This window comes from Notechis scutatus, chromosome 3, assembly GCF_049901735.1.
Source record: "Notechis scutatus isolate UNSWTSFEM ecotype Mainland chromosome 3, rNotScu1.2, whole genome shotgun sequence".
Lineage (NCBI taxonomy): Eukaryota > Metazoa > Chordata > Lepidosauria > Squamata > Elapidae > Notechis > Notechis scutatus.
In genome coordinates this window covers 154,159,133-154,174,890 of record NC_142011.1, presented here as the reverse complement: position 1 = coordinate 154,174,890, position 15,758 = coordinate 154,159,133, and the positions used below count along the sequence as shown (strand labels likewise).

Here is a 15,758-nt window from a genome sequence, read left to right as displayed (position 1 = left end):
AGCTGTTGAATAAAGGAATATCAGCTAAAGACCATAGACTTTCCTGATGAAAAGCCTGCAAGCTGTCAGGATTCCGACTGATGCTCTATTTAAATCATGAGCCTCAGACAAGCTTCAAAAGAAATCCAGTTATTTATTAGGAGCTTCATGTTGGGACAGACCAAATGAAGCCAATTCTGACCTCACTTAATCCATGCTTTGGCTCTGACCCTGTTTCCCCCTCCCCCCATGATGTGTCATCAGTCACATTCCCCAATGAAGCAATTTCGCAGGTTGCAGAAGTCACTCCCTCCAGCCACTGTGGGTCTCCATGGAAATGACCTTAATATTGCTGGCTGGAATGTGCTTTGTTTTGACTGAAATGCAAGTTCACGATGCAGCTGTGAGGTTCAATTCCCCATCCCCCTTGCCTATGGCAAGTCGAGAGCAGGTCAGGAATGCTTCGCAAGTTGACCCATGCCTTACAGGTAAGCAGTTGTTGGGAACGGGCTGATGGCTGATATGTTTTAACTTTTTGTAACATCTAACTAGGCATTATTTTTTTCTTTAGAACCTTTCCTCACCTCATTCAATTTTTGGATCATACCCATTGTTTCTTCCAGGACCTCAAATTGGTTTAAATAGCACTCCCTCCAAAACTCATTTCCATCTAGTTTGGTCCATGTGAGAATAGAATGTACATGTAGATAGAGCTCAATTGGTTTTATAAAAGGAGTACCTTATTCTATAGGCAATGCATTTTAAGAAATATATGTTAATTCATTTTATGTGGGTATGCCTTCAGGGAGGTATGAATTTATGCATTTTACAAAAGAAATTGGTTTTAGCTGGACTTGGCAAACTTCTATTATGCAGGTGTTATGCAGGATTTCCCCTCTCCCTGCCCCCACTAGTCCTGGTCTACCCTTGTTTTCTATCTTTTTTTTTTGGAAATTATATTACATTTGAGGTTAAGTAAATAATGAATGTGTATATTAAGATTAAAAAGGTTTTCCAGCAAAATTACATGATGCCTTTTTCAAGTAATGTCTGAAAATGATAGATTGTGGAGAAATGTTTATGTTAGCAAAACACTTTTAAAAGCACTGTGATTTTGTGGGCAAAGTAGATTTGGAAGTTCTTCCAAGAAATATCAATACCTTATTCTGTTGATTTATGGAAATTGTTATCAGTGTAAGTGAGCCTTTATTGACTATTTGTTCTGGTGTAGTCCTAACAAAGTGGACAGTATATACCTGATGTAGCAGTCTATGTTCCATTTCTTCAAGTAATTTAATTTAACCAGCTCTTCTCACATTTGTTGACTTTAGACTCTGTGAAGTTGGATTGAAAGCATATACATTTGCATGTATAAATCCAACTGCATTTTATAAGGCAGTGATTTTTATGTTGGTGGACTTTGAAAAACATTTTAGTCAATTAAAAAGTGAATAGTTAGAAAAAAAATATATAAATTAGATTGTTAAACCCCATAGTACTATAATATGTCATATGTTATATGATATATAAGCCACTTTCCATTATATAGTATCTTAAGCCATATTGAATCTGGGGACCAGATATATCCAGGAGCATCGGGTGTGGTGCGTGGATGATGGGGAGGCAGAAGGAATTGGGAAGTATGTACATTAAATGTCACTGATTCTTATATGGAATCAAGAGAATATGTAGAGAATAAAGCATTAACTAAATAATATTTAATGACTCACAGTGTGAAATGGACACAGAATTTGTAATGTTTTTAAGAAATCAGCATCTTCTAAAGATGCAGGCATCCAAGGACCCAGATATCCAATAGCAATAGCACTTAGGCTTATATACCACTTCACAGTGCTTTACAGCCCTCTCTAGGTAGTTTTCAGAGTCAGCATATTGCCTCCCAACAATCTGGGTCCTAATAAATAGGTTTATTATAAATATTTTAAAAACCTAAGGTGGTTTTTGCAAAAGAACTCATGTGACTGATATGTATCAAATGCAAACCACATTTATACTGAAATAAAGATGGAAAATATTGAGTGTTTTTCTGCCATTCACAGAGTGTGATGCTAGTAATAAACTAGCCTCATTTCAGACTGTTATTTCCAATCTTGTCCAATAGCCTCTCACAGTTGGTGAGATTCTGTAGAGAAAAGATTCCTTCATCTCTATTTTCTTACCGTTTAACACGTCTGGTTTAAGAATTTAACTTCTTATGTAATGAGAAATAAAAATATATGGGTAATCTGTGCACTTTCTAAGACAGTACTGGACAAATTATATGATTACAGTGATAGAAAATGCATGTTTAAGCATAATAAAAATAAAAAAAGATTACATAGGAATTTTCATTTTTTTGATTTCATTTCATATCTATCTCAAACAGCTGAATCATATTTCATGGATGGGAGAGATAACATATTCTCAAACATAAGTTACTCTAAGATGTCAGGAAAATCTATTTGAATAAAATCTTGCTTTATCTGGGTTACACATAAAAAGAGATTGTATTTTTTTAAAATAAACAGCAGGTACCTAATAAAACAAGAAATACAGCAGCATTAGCTTTTTAAAGGGAATTTTTTGAAGTAATAGCATATTCCAAAAATTTATGCATTGGGTATTTACATTTATATTTCAATGATACGTTGATACTTTATTTTTCCATGTTTAGAATAAGCTATGTCTTAAACCAACTAATGCAACTTGCTTCCTCAAGTGCAATGGTAGATGCCAATCTAGCTCTTTCCATACAATGTAGTCTGTTATCCTTGCTCTGTAGAGCAAAATATGTCAGAGAACCCCTGCTTGTTGTAGCAGTTCAAAATGAATGTAATCATGGTCTTCAATGTATTCATACTTACGGTTCTAAATTGTGCAGACATTTAAGGTTTTAGATTTCACAGATGAGACTTTTGATAGCTTAAAGGTAAATATTTCCTAATACACAAGGGAACTGAATATTTATCATAACATTTTATTCTGTTTTAAGTGCCTTCAGATCTCAAATTTAAATTTAAGCATTTAAAAATGGACTAAATATACAGTATTACCAGAAGACCATGGCTTTGCAATTGTACATGTGAAAAATACCCTAAGGGTTATTTGTTTGTTAATTTAGAATTCTAAGGACTGTCCAAGTCTTTTATGACTCTGAGTGGTATGCAGAATAAAAACCAAAATATAAACATTGAACAAAACAGAAAAGGAAGGTGAGTCTCCTGATGGCAGAAGCATTCATTAAACATCTGTAAAGCCACTCACTGAGGGATTCTATATCCCACCTTAGCCTAAAGTGCAGGAAAACTGTTGGAGCTTCATGGTTCTTTTGAAAACAAGATTGGACCATTATTTTTAGCCTACCCATCTTGTCAACAACATTCCGTAAAAGGAGAGGTTGGAGACTAGATGGGAGTTATCCAAGACTGTTGAGTCCCAACCACGGCTTTTTGAATACAACGACCATCACCTTCTTCAAAGTTGGTGGGATCATTCCCTCATTCAGTGATGAATTCACTACCATCAATCACACTCCCTGAAGGCCTTTACCAACCAGGAAAGACCTGGTTCTAATAAACAGATGGATGGCTTAATAGTTCCAAGGACTCTGTAGATGTTCCTTGGATCATCTCTTCTCAGCTGGGAATGGGTCATTTTATAAAGGGCTATTGGTTGGCTATCTGCAGATACAATAAAAAAAAATAGTCATGCTTTGTTGCTCTTTTTGCCAGGATATAATTCCTAATATATACTCTTACTAAATGTGGAACAGCAATATGTGGTTGCAAAAAAAAACCTTAATACGACTTTAGATGGCTTCATCTGAAATATTGCTTCCATATTATCATAAATAATAATTCTACTTTATTCCGTGGGTGTCAAATCTTATAAAAAGTTCATGAAAATTAAAAAGCTGTCACAATTGTTTGGCTTAATGAAGATTTTAAATTTTTTAAAAAAATCACAGGTTAATTAGTTAACAAATCTTCTGCCTTGAAAATGTCACTTTCCCACCCCTGCCAAATCTCTCAAGGTCATTATATCATTCTGATTTAATCTGCAAATTCTGCTTACTTCAGTGATATGCCTAAGAGAAAAAGCCTTGTTTGTATCTGAAGTTGGAAGTCCAATGTGGCGCATAGTGTTGGAAGGTAAATTGTCACTTGAAGGGAGCAGATAATCCAACAAGATAGATAGGGCAAACTATTTCATTAAAGTTTTAAGAAGACCTGCAAACAACATTGCCTTCTCTTCTGCTGCAAACAAGTTTGTTTTGCATTAGAAATACACATGTAGGGAAACAGGGAAGAAATAGTGCAGGAAGGTCTAAATGAAATGTAATGTTTTGGACTTCAGGGCTTGATTTATTTAGCGATGAATGTGCTTTCTGGGGTTAGACTCCTGAACTTAACAATGTACTGGAGGCATATATTAATGATCTAGTAAAACACCTCCTGTTGTGTCTCATTGTTGGATTTGGAAAGGCTGTGTTGTGTTCACGTTCTTTTTTAAAATCTCCAAAATTATTAAGAATGTGTTAACCTTGAAAAGAGTCCCTAATCAAAAGCAGTTGTTTATACCTGCTTTTAAAATAAACAGTAACTCCTTCTGTCTAATCTTCTATTTATTTCTGATGAAACACAAGTCTTTTCTATAGCACTGTACACCAAGGTTTTCATTTTTCACTGAAGAGCTGAAATACATGTTAAAAGTAATGCAATTTTATATTGTTGTTTCATATGATTAGTGTTATGATATGTACAGAATAACCCTTGAGTAACAAGGATATGCACATGGAAACATTTATGAGAGTAGTTATGAATAATTATTCAACCACACACAGTTACACTGAATTGAGTTAAAGTTTACTTTAAGAAATGGTACAGTCCAATAAACAGTCCAGGTCATATACGTTTTACAGTCCAAATAATATCCAATTACAAAATCTTCTTACCGGTTGCCTTTGTCATTTACAGTAAACAAAGATATCAAAGTATAAGAACAGCTTAGATAGCAACAGAATGTCAGAGAAACAGAATGTCAGAGATACAGAATGTCAGAGAGAGCAAGCCATGATCTCTAGCTCCCTCTTATGGCAATTCACAGTACAATCCAGAGGTGCTATTCAACCGGTTTGCACCTATTCGGGTGAACCGGTAGCGGTTATTTGGCATGGGTCGCCGAACCGGTGGCAATCCCTGGCTGGCCACGCCCCCAACCCGGTTGCCCAGCCGCTCACTTGCGATCGCTCTCCTAGCTTTCCGTTCCCCATGTCCTCTTTCTCCCCGGGAAAAAGGAAGAAAGGAATGGATGCTGCAAGTATCACTTTCCCCTTGTGAGTTAAAGTGCTGGAGTGAGAAGGAGTGTGGTCCGACAGAGGGGGTGGGGGTGAATCGAGCCTTGGAGCACTTTTGCAACTTAAAAGAAATGCATTTTGGAAGCAGGTCTTTTAAAAACTTCTCCAAGATGGACGCTGCAAGTATCGCTTTCCCCTTGTGAGTTAAAGTGCTGGAGTGAGAAGGAGTGCAGTCTGACAGAGGGGGTGTGGGTGAATCGAGCCTTGGAGCACTTTTGCAAAGTAAAAGAAATGCATTTTGGAAGCAGGTCTTTTAAAAACTTCTCCGAGGATTCCCCATGGACACTGCAAGTTAAAGTGAGTTAAAGTGAGTTAAAGTGAGTTAAAGTGCTGGAGTAAGAAGGAGTGCTTTCTCAAGCCTTGGAGAAATTTAAAGGAGCTGCTTCCAAAATGCTTGTCTATTAAGTGATGTGTGTGTGTGTGTGTGTGTATGTGTGTGTATGAGAGAGAGAGAGAGAGAGAGAGAGAGAGAGAGAGAGAGAGAGAGAGAGAGAGAGAGAGAAAGAAAGAAAGAAAGAAAGAAAGAAAGAAAGAAAGAAAGAAAGAAAGAAAGAAAGAAAGAGGAAGGTAGAGAAAAGAAAGAAAAAAATAGGAAGAGAAAGAGAGATAAAACTCTGTGCTATTATTTTTAATTGTTCCATTATTTATCATGTGTTAATATTTTACACTGTCCCTACAACTAGAGTTATTTTTCTGCCTTTCTTTTGCCCAGGGCTACCACATATTTTTCAGGGTTTATATGCATTCAATGTAAATAGTCCATAGCATAAAATACACATGTGTTTAACAAGAGTTGAAAGGGACCTTGGAGGTCTTCTAGTCCAACCCCCAGCTCAGGCTAGAAAACTGAGGATGCCAAACTCTGAGTAGAAATCTGAGAAAGGTGTCAGAATAATACTTAGAAGGGACCTTGGGGTGAACCCTATACCGTTTCAGAGAAATGGCTGTCCAGTCTTTTCTTTAAAAACTTCCAGTGATTGAGCACCCAGAACTTCTGCAGACAGGCAGTTCCACTGGTTAATTGTTCTCACTGTCAGGAAGTTTCTCCTTAGTTTTAGGTTGCTTCTCTCTGTTCAGTTTCCATCCACTGCTTCTTGTTTGCATTCTGTTTCTTTGGAAAATACATTGTCCCCCTTTCTTTGTGGCAGCCCCTTAAAAGCCTGTTGCCTATCACACTCTTGAGTAAAGCATGTGAGCCATTTCCTCCTTTCAGTGGTCCATGGAAGTACATCTATAGTATGCAGATAATAAAGTAAAAAAAGGTGAACAACATTTTTACAGAACTATAGATAAGTTGAGGCTGGGTGACAAGGAATGGCTGGGAGGAGAGGGGCCAGGTGAGGCACCCTTTGATGTGAATGAAATTGAATTGGCCACGCCCACCCAGTCACATGACCACTAAGCCACACTGACCCAGTCACATGACCACAAGCCACGCCCACCAAATAAGCCACACCCACAGAACCGGTAGTAAACAAAATTGAATTCCCCCACTGAACCAATTGGAACATAGTACAAATCAATACAGTAACTTTGTCTTAAAGCTACAAACATGCATTGTTGGTTTATATATTGCCAACCCAACTAATTTGTGGACAGATTCCTAACATTCTCCCCTTTGGGTTGGTCAATATATAATACATTACATCTTTAAACCATAATTCTCACAACACTCTTTATGCTTAATTGCACCTTGAGCCTTCGTGAAATGATCTGCAATATTATGTTCAGTCATGCAGTATTCTAACCGAATTAATTTATTTTGAACACACTGTCTAATGTTCAAATATCTCAAATCAGTATGTTTAGACCTTGTTTTAACAGCTAAATTAGTAGCCATATTAACTGCAGATTGATTGTCTTCATAAACAATAAATGGATCATATACAGCAATGCCAATATCCTTCAACAATTGTTTATAATATATCAATTCTGTACACATCAATGATAAACATGAGAACTCCAGTTCCATAGTGGATAAACTAATATGTTGTTGCCTAATAGACTTCCATCCTATGAAAGCATTACCCATCATTACCAATATACCTGATGTTGACTTATGAGTCATTATATCAGTAGCAAAACTTGCATCAGCATATGCAGTTAACACTAATTCATTATTTAGTTCTAAATATAATGAATAATTGATTGTGTGTTTTAAATACCTAATTATTTGCTTTGCTGCTTGCCAATGCCTTTCATTTGGTTCAGAGTTATACCTAGCCAATTGGTTTACACTGTAAGATGTATCTGGTCTAGACCAATTACCCGGATATGATAGACTACCGATTAAAGATTGATATATTTCCTTATCAAACATAGGACTTTTGATATCACTATGTATAAATTCCTTACTCATTGGTGTCTTAACAGATTTACAATGCTCCATGTTATAGCATTTTAATAATTGGCTAATCTTCTTGGCTTGCAAAATTTTAAAACCTTTATTCATTTTCACTATATCAAGACCCAAATAATGCTTAATTTCCCCTAAATTTCTAATCCTGAACTTTTTCTGTAATCTATAAACAATATCATTTGCTTCTTGTTCAGTTTTAGTTATAATTGCTGTGTCATCCGTAAATAACAGTAATAGAGAAATTAAACCATCTTTTTCTCTTCGGAACAAACAAGGATCAGCTGTACCAGCTTCAAAACCTATTGAAACTAATTCCTTTACAATACATTTATTCCATTCATAACCAGATTGCTTCAGACCATAAAGACTTTTCTTTAATTTCCAATAATCAGTTTTTCCATCATCCTTTAAACCTAATGGCTTTTTCATATAGATGGTATGTTGTAAAGGTGCATATAGATATGCAGTTTCAACATCTACATGGTTTATTTTTCATTTATTCTTAGCTGCCCAAACTAATGCTGCTCTCAATGTATTTGCTCTCAGACTAGGTGCAAACACTTCATCATAGTGCTTATCTAACTGAGCAAATCCTTAAGCAACTAATCTTGCTTTATGGGTAATAGTCCCATCCACACCAGTCTTTATCTTATATACCCATTTGCAACCTATTGCACGTTCACCTTTACACGTAACTTTACATCCTCATACACCTCTAAATCCTTTAACGACTTTAACTCCCTATTCATAACTTCCTGCCAAGCTACCTGAGCTATCCTTTGTAGGATACAGTTTTATTTCATTGAAGTTAGAAGGTTCTGTATTAACCTGACATCCAATGCTTGCTTGAAATCTGTCAGGTGGATGTCTCTCCCTAGTTGACCTCCTAGGCAACTCAGTACATGTTGTTGGCATGTCCTCTTCCTTTACTTCCCCTATCAAATCCTCGTCTTCTACAGTCATAGAGGATTCTTCTATTGATGATTACTCCATTGAGGATTCCTCCACTATCTTATCATCAATATTATTATCATTAGGATTATCGGTAAACAATGGAGTCTCAACAACAACACTATCCTGTACCTTATTATATTCCTGTTCAAGCTTTCTCCAGCCAACATGTTCCAGAAATTTAGCACTTGCACTGCAATATACATTAGTAGTACCTGGCTCCCAAAATCTAAATGATCTATGATTAGCTTCATAACCTACAAAATATAAATTTCTCGCTCTATGTTGTCCCTTTCACCTTACTTGCGTGGGAATATGAACCCATGCTGGGCTTCCAAATGTATGTAAATAACTGAGATCTGGCCTTTTTCCATTCCAACGAGTATATGGTAATTCACCAGTCATTGAATTCACTACGTTATTCAAAACATGGTTAACACACATTATTGCTTCACCCCAAAGTTTCGCTCATAAACCAGAATCCGAAATCATAGTCCTAGCCATAGCCTGTAATGTTTGTCCTCTACGTTCAATATATGAGCTATGTTGTGGTCTATAAGGAGCAGAACACTTATGTTCAATGCCAGCTTTCTGTAACATGGCTTCAAATTTTCTATTGGTAAATTCAGTACCATTATCTGTTACTAAGCTAATAACTTTCTGTTTCTTTTTCCTTTCAGCAAATTTTAGCCAGTTTACAAAATGCTGGTATGTTTCTTTCTTCATTTTCATTAAATAACAGAAACCATATCTGGAAAAATGATCCATTATACTTAATATGTAACAGGCTCCACCTAAACTAGGTTTCATATGTCCAATAATATCAGCAAAAACAACCTCTAATCACTCACTGGTTTTGAATCCATTTACCCTATTTGCAGGAGTTACCTTGCTTTTTTCTTGATTGCAAGCATTGCAATTTAAATACTTTGTACAAGGTTTTAATTTTATACCATTAGATAACTCAACAGTTTTCTTTAGCATTTTGAAATTTATATGTCCCATACGTCTATGGAGCAGATGAATACATTCATCATGAGGCTTTGTATTCTCATAAACTGAGTTAGCATTAATTAATGGATTATCATGTATAATAAACAAACCATTATCCAATCTTGCAATAACGCTTTTACCCTGTTTTTCAATTAAACATTTATCTCGTTGAAAGGTTACAACAAATCCTGCTTTTACCATTGCTCTTACAGATAGCAAGTTAAATATCATTCTAGGCACATCGGTAAATATCAGTCTATAACATCGGTAAATGTTCATTAATACATGAACAATATGCAGTACCTTCTCCAGATGCTCTCAATTTCCATCCATTAGCTAATGATACATGCTGTTTACTCTTTGTCATGTTAACAAACCTCTTTTTACTTTTAGTTATATGCTGCAATGCTCCACTGTCAACTATCCATATATCATAGTTTACAGTTGTAGTTGTACTTGATATGGCTAAACTAACATCTTTATAAGCTCTCTGTATATTAATAGCATTCTGTTTCTTACCCTTTTTACAGTATCTAACTATATGACCTTTCGCCCCACGAGAAAAACATTTCCTAACTATATAGGCAGTTGAAGACAGTTTTTCTTCCTGTAGTTGTCTTTCTCTCAGTTGATTTCTATCTTGCATTCTTCTTGACTCTTCTAACAGTCTTCCAGTTATGCCAGTCAATGTAAGTTCATCTCTGTTTAAAACTTCCAGTGAAGACACATAATCATCATAAGTTTCATCCAAAGAAGAAAGAATGATGTAAACTTGATGCAACTCTGAGAAAATCAGCTTCTTTTCATGTAGCTCTTGTAAACTCCTTTTCATAAACTCCAAATGAGCTAACATATCGCCACCTTTTATAAGACAGGCTCTAAACAGTTTACGTGTAAGGTGTATGTATGCACCCACACTATCTCAAACATAAATCCTCTTCAAAATGTCCCAACACCTAGCAGCAGATTCTTCACCACGAATATGGACTAACTGCTGATCACTCAGTGTCAGTCCAATTATACTAAGAGCCTTTTCATTATCCCGGTTAAAGTCAGCTATTTTCTTTTTATCTTCATTATTCAATGGGTCCCAAGTTGTTACATCCAGTGGACTATTAACTACAGTCCATAATCCGTCTTTACGCAGAAGTAGGCTGCACTTCATAGACCAGGAAACATAGTTTGTTCCATCCAACCGGGTTATCTGGGATATACTGGTTGACTGTTCTTGTGCCATTTGTAGTTTAGCAATAAACCACAATCAGCTGGCTGAATATGAAACTGTATATTCACACTGATTCTCAATATCTCTCTGGGCCCATAATGAATGTTATGATATGTACAGAATAACCCTTGAGTAACAAGGAAATTACATGTACTGTTTATTGGACTGTGCTATTTCTTAAAGTAAACTTTAACTCAATTCAGTGTATCTGTGTGTGGCTGAATAATTATTCATAACTATTCTCATAAATGTTTCCATGTGCATATCCTTGTTACTCAAGGGTTATTCTGTATATATCATAACAATTAGCATTTTAGTGCGGCCACAAAATTTAAAAAATAAACTTATGTTTTGTTTAACTTTTCAATTGTAATGCAATTTTGTTGCAATCCTAAACATTTTTCTTACATTCCACATTATTATTCCACAATATTATACAAGTTAGATGGTGTACTTATACTTGGGTTCTTTTACAAACAGCAGCTACCATTTCCTAATAAATACATATTAGCATATTGAAAAAGCAGCTGGCTTTGTAACTTGCATGGTTTCAGCAAATTAATATCTTCTTGAGAAACACACTGCAAACTAACATGGCTAGCTTGTTGGACCTATCATTCACAGAGCAAGGCACTTATTGATATAAGATTTGGAAAAGGAAATTAGGACAGATAATTTTTTAAAAGTAGGACTGTGTGCTCCATATAATCTCCTCTGCAGCCTTAAAATATTTTTTCCCACCCTAGTATTTATACAGTCTCTAAAACAGGGGTAGGGAATCTTGGGCCTTTTATGACTTGTGGACTTCCGCTCCCAGAATTCCCGAGCCAGCCACACTGACTCAGGAATTCTGGGAGTTGAACGCCACAAGTCATAAAAGGACGAAAGTTCTCCATCCCCATTCTAAAATAATGAGTTTTAAAGTCCTGTTTTGACAAACCAGCAGAGCATCACATTAAATACTAGGAAATTGTATCCAAGATCTTGTAATTAAGTAAATACAACATCAAGAACAAGAACAAAATATGCTTAAACACTGGACACCACATAAAATGTTTAATAAACATATATAGTTACAGTCACCTTACTCTTGGAGATAGAATTTAGGAATTGGAACAATAATTCATATGATTTGAATTCTTATCCTAATATTGTCACAATTTAGGACAACATCATTAGGATTGTTAATTTGACTTGGGATCAATTGCTGTGTTAAAAATGCATATGTATTCTTGATTATTTTCCTAGGAACTGGAATCTATCAAGATACTGTATCAAGTACAGTCACTGGCTGTGTCATAAGAGCTGGCTAAAAAGGACTACTATACAATACTGCAAGGAAAAAGTATACCTAACTTTCAGCAATGGGTACACATTCTTCCACTCTATCATCATGATTCTTATTAATAAAGGATGACATAGAAAGAAAATTAAGATCATTGTTTGCTGCAATGAGTAGTAATTCAATCATATCTGTAATCTGTAATTGGCTGACAAACCATACTCAACAAGTAGTCTTTAATGGTACTACATCTACATGGAGGGAAGTAAGCAGTGGGGCATCACAAGGTTTTGTCCTAGGTCCAGTACTCTTCAATATCTTCATAAATGACTTAGATGAGGGAATAGAAGGGGAATTTACCAAATTTGTGGATGATATTAAACTGGCAGGAATAGCCAACACACTAGACGATAGGCTCAAGGTCCAGATGGATCTTGACAGACTTGAACACTGGGCCATATCTAACAAAATAAAATTCAATGTAAAGAAAAGTAGAGTCTTACATTTAGGCAAGAAAAACCAAAAGTAGACATATAGACTGGGAGAAACCAAGCTCAATATCAGTAACTGTGAAAGGGTTCTTGGATTCTTAGTGGACAACCAATTAAATATGAGCCAACAGTGTGCTGCTGCAGCCAAAAAAGCCAATGCAATCCTAAGTTGCATTAACGGAGGGATATAATCAAGATCAAGGGAGGTACTAACACCACTCTATAAAGCCTTAATAAGACCACACCTATATTACTGCATCCAGGTTTGGTCACCACACTATAAAAATGATGTTGAGACTCTAGAAAGAGTGCAGAGAAGAGCAACAAAAATAATAGAATAGAATAGAATTCTTTATTGGCCAAGTGTGATTGGACACACAAGGAATTTGTCTTGGTGCAAATGCTTTCAGTGTACATAAACCAGAGGTGGTATTCAGCAGGTTCTGACCAGTTCTGGAGAACCGGTAATGGAAATTTTAAGTAGTTTGGAGAACCGGCAAATACCACTTCTGACTGCAGATTTTACAGTATCCTTCCCCTGCCACACCCACCAAGCCACACCCACAGAATTGGTAGTAAAAAAAATTTGAATCCCTCCACTGACATAAACGAAAAGATACATTTGTCAAGAGTCAAGAATCATCAGGTACAATACTTAATAATACAATAAGCAATCAAATCATACTAGGAAACCGTCAATATAAACCGTAAGGATACAAGCGACAACGTTACAGTCATACAGTCACAAGTGGGAGGGGATGAGCAATAAGGAGTGCTGAGAAGATTAATAGTAATAGTAAAGCAGACTTTGTAAATAGTTGGACAGTGTTGGGGGAATTATTTGTTTAGCAGAGTGATGGCATTTGGGAAAAACTGTCCTTGTGTCTAGTTGTTTTGTGTGCAGTGCTCTATAGCATCGGTTTGAGATAGGAGTGTCGTTTTGAGGGTAGTTTATGTCCGGGTTGTGAGGGGTCTGTAAATCTTTTCACAGCCCTCTTTTTGACTCATGCAGTATACAGGTCCTCGATTGAAGGCAGGTTGGTAGTAATTGTTTTTTCTGCAATCCTAATTACTTTCTGGAGTCTGTGTCTGTCTTGTTGGGTTGCAGAACTAAACCAGATTAGGGGACTGCAGGCTAAAACATATGAAGAACAGTTTCAGGAAATGGGCAGGCTAGTCTAGTGAAGAAAAGGACCAGGGGAGACATGATAGCAGTCTTCCAATATTTGAGGGGCTGCCACAGGGAGGAAGGGGTCAAGCTATTTTCCAAAGCACCTGAAGGCCAGACAAGGAATAATGGATGGAAACTGAACAAGGAGAGATTCAATCTGGAAATAAGGAGAAATTTTCTGACAGTGAGAACAATCAACCAATGGAAGGACTTGCCTTCAGAAGTTGTGGGAGCTTCATCACTGGAGGCTTTCAAGAAGAGACTGGACTGCCACCTGTCAAAAATAATGTAGGGACTCTTGTTTGAGTGGGGGGTTGGACTAGATGACTGCAACAGTTAGATAAAATTTTATTAGGATCAAATAAAAAAAACATAACAAAATTTTATAACTACTTATTAGAAACAGAACTAGAAGAAGAAATTGTAAAAGGAAATATGATTGCTTGGAGTAAGAACGTAGGGTGCAGCATCACATTAGCGGAATGGGAGAAAGTTTGGGGCAGAAACAATAAGATTACCAAATCGGCAGCATACAAGGAAAATCTTTATAAAATGTTTTATAGGTGGCATCTCCCCCCTTCGAGGTTAGCGAAGATGCACCCCGACATGAGTCCGCATTGCTGGAAGTGTAGGAAAAAAGAAGGAACTTTTTTCCATATGTGGTGGTCTTGTGCAGAAACCCAAAAGTATTGGAAGAAAATCAAAACTTGGTTGGAAGAAATCACCAAAGAGCAGATCGAATACAAACCAGAGTCCTTCCTACTAGGGATTTTTGATAAGCAAATTTCCAAAAAAGCCAAATATATAACAATACACATTTTAACAGCGGCCAGATTAGCCTTTGCTCAACACTGGAAACAACATCAGAGGAAATGATTATTGAAAAAATCTCAAAATGCGCAGAAATGGATAAATTGACTTTGGCGCTAAAAAAACAAAGACACTTCACTATACTACGATAGCTGGAATTGTTGGTATAATTGGATTGACCAAAGATAAATTATATATCATAAGGCATAAAAGAAAAGTATCAACCCATAATAACGAGGTAGCGATATAAGTTAAAAACAGGTGTGGTTATATGACACAAGTTAAGGTTATGAAAACAAAAGAAGATCTTGCAAACTGTTAAAATAAGAATACTTTTTATCTTGTAACCTCTTTCTTTCTTTCTTTCTTCCCCCTTTCTTTTTCTTTCTTTTCTCAAAATTCTTTCCCTCTCTTCCTCTTCTCTCTTCTTTCTTTTTCTTTCTTTTGCTTATTTGTGTATGTATTGTGACTGGTTTTAATTGTAAAAATTAATAAACTATATTTATAAAAAATAATAATAATGTAGGGACTCTTGTTTGAGTGGGGGGTTGGACTAGATGACCTACAAGGTCCCTTCCAACTCTGTTAATCTGTTAATAAGTTGGTTGTTAAGCTAGAAAAGAAACTATTTTTCTGAAGGACAGCCTCTCTTGTTATGAGAAGCCCATTAAAGTGATCTGATAAACTACTTAAGTACATCCATGGCATTGTAATTTTTGTGCCATAGAACTGAGTTTTTGTAGTCCCAATGCCAGTAAGGCAGCAGCCCACATGGATAATTATAAATGTATCCTCATAAGTTAGAAAACCAATACCTCAAGATATTAAAACAAGTGTTAAACTAATGGAGTATTGTTATCAGAAACTTTCCCTATCTTGCAAATAAATATGATTACTATAGTAGTCTTGTTCTTTGGATTGCTGTGAAATATTTGCAGGTATCACTAACTGAAATTGAGATGTGAGAGGAGTTTTAAGAAAACATGTTAAGAAAGCAGTTGGTGGGCAAAACTACTCCATCAAACCTATTACCATCTGCAAAATTGGGAAACTGAAACTTTGCACACCCCACTTGAAATATGCACTGCAGAATTGTAGCAATGGCCTGTCATAACTTTTGACTCAGCAGGTGTAGTTAGGT

General features: G+C 36.1%; 1 protein-coding gene across 1 annotated transcript in view; it reads left to right on the top strand.

Moving 5' to 3' along the window:
• Positions 1 to 355: 355 nt before the first annotated feature.
• The window catches only part of DOK6 (docking protein 6), a 224,866-nt gene continuing 209,463 nt past the window's right edge, over positions 356 to 15,758 (top strand). Inside the window, exon 1 of the mRNA XM_087961477.1 lies at positions 356 to 467. Coding sequence (XP_087817603.1) covers positions 438 to 467 — 30 coding nt within the window. The 5' untranslated portion in view covers positions 356 to 437. The remainder of the gene's footprint in view (positions 468 to 15,758) is intronic.